This window comes from Ursus arctos, unplaced genomic scaffold (assembly GCF_023065955.2).
Source record: "Ursus arctos isolate Adak ecotype North America unplaced genomic scaffold, UrsArc2.0 scaffold_31, whole genome shotgun sequence".
Classification (NCBI taxonomy): Eukaryota; Metazoa; Chordata; class Mammalia; order Carnivora; family Ursidae; genus Ursus; species Ursus arctos.
The window spans coordinates 6,236,665-6,242,005 of record NW_026622997.1 but is presented as its reverse complement, the minus strand read 5'-3'; the positions used below and the strand labels follow the sequence as shown (position 1 = coordinate 6,242,005).

At 54.5% G+C, this 5,341-nt stretch overlaps 1 protein-coding gene across 1 annotated transcript; it reads right to left on the bottom strand.

Annotated features, from left to right (window-relative positions):
* Positions 1-237: 237 nt before the first annotated feature.
* On the bottom strand, positions 238-4,835 carry FOXQ1 (forkhead box Q1). The gene has a single exon (XM_026511364.4). It carries the CDS (start codon positions 3,982-3,984, stop codon positions 2,761-2,763), a length of 1,224 nt encoding a protein of 407 aa, XP_026367149.1. The 5' UTR covers positions 3,985-4,835; the 3' UTR covers positions 238-2,760.
* Positions 4,836-5,341: the final 506 nt, after the last annotated feature.

Here is a 5,341-nt window from a genome sequence, read left to right as displayed (position 1 = left end):
TCCACTTTCATTTCGAAAACCGGAGCTTGTGCTGTTCCCTTTCCTCGGGGCCTCCGCCGGCCCTGCAGGGAGAGGCTGGGGAGTGCGAAGGTGAGGCAGAGAGGCAGCGACTAAGCCACAGGTCCCTCCATCCCTCCACTCTCCATATCCTGCTTACCCCCCCCCCCCCGCCCCAAAGTCTCGGTCGTGGGAGTAGGAGTTTGGAGCTGGACATGGAAAGTCGTACAGGGACGCCAAGTTCAAGGGCATCTGACCATTCTCTAGAAAACCTTACAATACCTGGGGAGACAGCGAAGGGGACCAGAAGCCAGGGAGGGGACCCCAGTCAGCGGGACTCCGGAGTGTTCATTAGGAAGGAAAGATTTTTTTCAACAGAGGGGAGAATAGCTGTGATTTTTTTTTTTTTAAGTCACCTTTCCCTTTGCCCCTTTTACATTGCCCTGTGTTCTTTAACATACATAAATAAACTGCGATTTAAAATCTCCATTTGCAGACCTGACTTCACGTACCAATGTAGAAATGAAAATCGTGGCTTTACAAAACTGCTTTAAAAGTAGGCAGCACCTTGCCTCTGGAGGCAAGGCACACAGTTAGAGAGAAATGGTCTGCTGGAGTTCAGAAGCACAAGCGTCTGACTCCTTGCTCGCCTTTAATCTGAGTGTTTTCTCAAGAGAAAAAGCAAAGGATTGAGTATACGAGTCCTGATATTTTCAACCCAATGAACTCGTTGCCCCCATCCTTTGCCCCTACTCCATTTCAGTTTTATTTTTTAGTCTAATTATTGGCCTCTGGGTGCAAATCTTGACTTCAATGTCTACCTTTTGTCATAATTCAACCCTATTATTATCACTCTTCACGACTACTAAGTAGATATAACCAAAATCTGTCAAGACTTGTTACTTATTACTAGACTTGCAAATGGGCTTCCCCCCATCCCCCACCCATTTCTGCCCAAAGAGAGCATCCTGAAACAAATTCCACTTTTTTTACCCCACCTCACAATATGTAAACCCTAAATCATCCTCTTGTTTTAAATTAGATGAGATCTATGGAAGAACTGCAGGAACAACAATGGGGCCTAAATTTCTGGTTTCTGAATTTCTTGTTCTTTGTGTTGACTAATTAGAATATTGCAATCCATAAATTGTTAGAGCCCCACTGCCTTTGAATTTACTGAACAACAGGTGTTCACACTGTTTTCTGGTACTTCCTCTGATCAAGTATGAGAAATTGTCTTCGCCCCATCTGAGGTAGTGTTTTCTCTTCAGATCACAACTGAAATAGGCCTGGCAGCCCCACCTCTACAAATGATATCCTCGTATGAAAGGAGAGAGTGAAAAAAAATACCACTGATTGGTTCATAAACAAATTAACTTTTGCATTCCTAAAAAGGTAGATCGTTTCATTTTGACAAAAACCATTGACTTTCAAGTTGCTTTTAAAACTGCCCTGAAGAAATCTTTGGTGTATTAAGATAGTCTTATGCCAAGATTGTTTCCAGCTTTTTGAGCTCCAAGTCAGAACCAATTTCTTAAAAATGTCTGCTTGATTATAAGCTTGCTAATAGCTCAGTTTGTCTGCTAAAGGATTCTTGTAGGAGAGGGGCACACACCTTATCATTTGTTCTGGTAACTCTTAGGTGAGTTCTCATAGAGGTCATTGGTTCGAAGTTTAAGAAATCATGTTGATAGAAGTCCCATCCTGGAGATTTGTAGGGCAATTGGTTAGGTAAGGAAACCTGCACTCGGCCTCTGCCTTTATTGAATTATTCAAGAAATTATTTGACCCCCATAGGAAGTTTTTTGAGAGTTAAGCCTGAACCCATTTTCTTGGCAGGGGCAGGGTAGGGGGAATGTAAAAAACTCTCCATCTCCGACCCACTACCACAAAGTGCTAAAGTCAGTTGTGAATTTTATTAAAAATAAGCACTATCCCTGGGTTTCATAAAATTTATACATGAATATGTACAGACACAAATAAAATAATATTAAAAATAAAAATCACACTTGCTTTCACGTGGCAGTGGTCCTGGCACCCCACATACATAATGCTAACTTTTCCTTTAAAGAAATTGCTGGGCCCAAGGAGACCACAGTTAGAGATCACCAAACCACTAATAAGGCTGTAGCCCGTTGCCTGCAACATTTTCAATTCAGGTCTCAAAAATATATAAATAATTTAATTACAAAACCCCACTTTTTTTTTTTTTAATCTTTTGGCACAGTGAAGCATTGGTCACTAGCAGAGAAATGACTGAAGATTCTCTGACACCTTTCTCACACTCAGTTATGCCTGTAAATGCCACATACTTACACGGAGTGGGGGCCATTAAGCCCCAAACAGTAGTCATATCATTTATCAGATGGAATGGTTCCCTGATGTGTGTGTGTGTGTGTGTGTGTGTGTGTGTGTGTGTGTGTGTGTTTAAAGGGATAAACCAATGGAAGGTGAGACAAAAATAGGAGTAAGGGGAAGTAAGAAGATAGGAAAAGTCTTTGTGAAGGAAGGGGAGGACAGGCTTGGTCAAGAACCTAAAACAATTATGGAGAATTGGTTTGGTCTTCTGTAAAGTCACAAAAGAAGGAAAATATTCTGAACTAAATTAAAACACTTTTGTCAAAAATGCTTTAGTTTTAAGGCACGTTTGATGGAGATTTTTCTTTTACCGTCTTTTTTTGTCTGGCTAGAAAATGCAAAGCCCCGGCCTGCGTTTCCTGCCTCCCCGACGGCGCCCACCCTTGCTGGGCTCCGCGGCGCCGCTCAGGCCAGGAGCGTCTCCACTGGGTAAGGCAGGTGCGGCCCGGGGCCACAGGACGAGGCCGCCTGCAGGGCCGCGGGCAGCCGCAGGGGGCAGTACAGGTGCGCGCCGCCGCCGGCCGCCGGGCCTCGAAACGGCTTGGCTGGCCCCGAGGCCGAGAGGGGCGCGAGCAGAAGGTGAGGTGTGGCGGGTGGCACCGAGGGCTGCGCGTCGGCTCCGCGCGCGCCCAGCAGCGCCGGCTCGGTCGCACTGTACGCGCACAGCGGCAGCAGAGCCCCTCCGGAGGCGCTGGGCAGGAGCGCGGGATATGTGGGCAGCGGCGGACAGGGCGAGGCGCCCCATGGCAGCTGCGCCCCGGGGGCCGCTTCCCCGTCGCGGCGGCTGCGGAAGGGTTTGCTGAGGATGCTGTCTATGGCGAAGGAGCTGGAGAACTTGCCCGCGGGGCTGGAGCGCCCCTCCTGGCGGGCGGGCGAGCGCGCGCCGGGAGAAGCCGAGGCGGCGGGCGCGGGCGGCGGGGGCGCGGCGGTGGGGTGGGCCGCGGCCTCCTCGGGCCGAAGCCCCGGAGCGGGGGCTGCCGCCCGGTGGCTGAGGCGCTTGCGGCGGCGGCGGAAGACCCCGTCGGCGAAGGTGTACTCGCTGTTCGGGTTGAGCATCCAGTAGTTGTCCTTGCCCCAGGGCCGCGAGGGGTCGCGCAGCACCTTGACGAAGCAGTCGTTGAGCGAGAGGTTGTGGCGCACCGAGTTGCGCCAGCCCGTGTAGCTGCCGCGGAAGAAGGGGAACTTGCCCATGAGGTACTCGTTGATCTCGGCCAGCGTCAGGCGCCCGCCCGCCGAGTCGCGGATAGCCATGGCGATGAGCGCGATGTACGAGTACGGGGGCTTGGGCCGCCGCGTGTATGGCTTGCTGCGCGCGCCCTCGCCGCCCCCCGCGCTACCCGCACCCGGCCCCGCAGCGCAGACCTCCGCGTGCCCCGCCACCGCTGCCACCGCCGGGCCCTCCTCCTCCGCGCCGGGCCGGCCGCCTGCGCTCCGCTCGCCACTGCCCGCCAGCTCCCCAGCGCCGCCGCCCGCCGCGGGGCTGTTGGCCGCACAGTCCCCGTCCGAGCCCAAGGAGTCGTCGCCAGCTGCCGACAGCGGAGATGGCGCGTTGCTGCCGCCTGCACCCTCCAGATCACTCCCCGGCTTGTCCCCGTGGGCCGCGCGGGGGCCGAACACCTCCAACTTCATGCCCGCGCACCCTGTCCCTGCCCTGCGCCGTACCCTTTCCTTCGCGCGGCCTTGGGAAGGTGGTGTCGGGGGCCGGAATGGAGATCTCGAGGCCAGGGGTCCTCGCGTTTCTTTCCTGGGAGCTCTCCCTCCTCTTGCGAGAGACAGTCACTTTCCCGTTGAAGAGTCTTCTTCCGCTGGAATTTTTTTTGGAGGGGTTGTGCTTATTGGGTGAACTAAGAGGGGCGGAGAGGGAGGAGTTGGGTGGGTACTGTCTTCAGTTCGAGGATGAGAGACTTCGGGGCGAATGCGTACAGGGGTGCGGTTCCACCCTCTGATGCCCAAGTGTGCCGGGCTTGGGACTTCTTGCTGGAAGGAAGAAGCGTGAGCATCTGCTATCCATTCAAGATACCAGGAGGTGTTCTTCACTGGAGGTCCCAGGTCCCGGGCAGGAATCTTCGGGGCACGGAGATGGTGCCAGCCTGTGTTCGTGTCACCCTTGGGGGAAGCTATGGAACCTTCAGCCTTGAGCGCCTGCGGAGCCGAGTCCCTGAGGCTGTAGCGCCGGTAGCCGCCTTTCCGCCCCCGGTTTCCGAAGCTGCATCTCCGCGCTGGCCGGCCGCTGTTACGTCTCGCTTCCACCTTCGCCCCGGCCCAATATAACCCTGCGGCGGCTCCGAGGGGGCGGGGCCTGGGCGCCGACGGCCGAGGGTGGGGGAACGAGGTGGCCTAGGTGACCGAGGCTCCCCGGAGGGCCCACACCAGGCCGAGGCCATGCGGCAGCACGGCAGCAAAGTCACGGCGCAGGTTGTTTGTTTTGGGTCGGCCCGGCCCCGCCCTCCGTCTCCTGCCAATGGGAAGCCTGCGCGCGGCTGGGGGTGTGCGCGTGTCTCTGAGTGTGCCTGCGTGCCCGCCCCGCCCGCCCGCTCCTCCCTCAGGTGTGAGCGCCCGACCGCCTGGGAGGGTCCTTGCGTCTCCCACTTCTAGAAGACGATTTGGGCAGTGGAGGTGGGGCGATCCCCAGGGGGCACGTGGAAGGGCTGGGTCCTGGGCAGCAGGAACTTTGCTCAGGCCTGCGATTCTCTCAAACTGCACGCGGTGTAGTGAAAACCGTGCTTCTTCGGAAAGCAAACCCTTGTCGTCACTGACGAAGTGCTGAACAGCAAAGAACGCGCAGGACGCGTTGCAGGGACCGCTTCTGGGAGCCACATGCTGTGCACCTTTCTATGATTTTCTTTTGCGGACTTTTCTTTTCTTTCTTTCTTTCTTTCTTCTTCCCTTCCTCCCTCCCTCCCTCCTCTCCTCCCCTTCTTTCTTTCTCAGTACTGGACTTGAAATTGTGAACTTTTTTTTTTAATGACCTTGACTCTTGCTTAAA

Bases quoted from the DNA above. Each gene is read 5' to 3' on its own strand.
- FOXQ1 (XM_026511364.4), bottom strand. From the start codon at position 3,984: ATGAAGTTGGAGGTGTTCGGCCCCCGCGCGGCCCACGGGGACAAGCCG.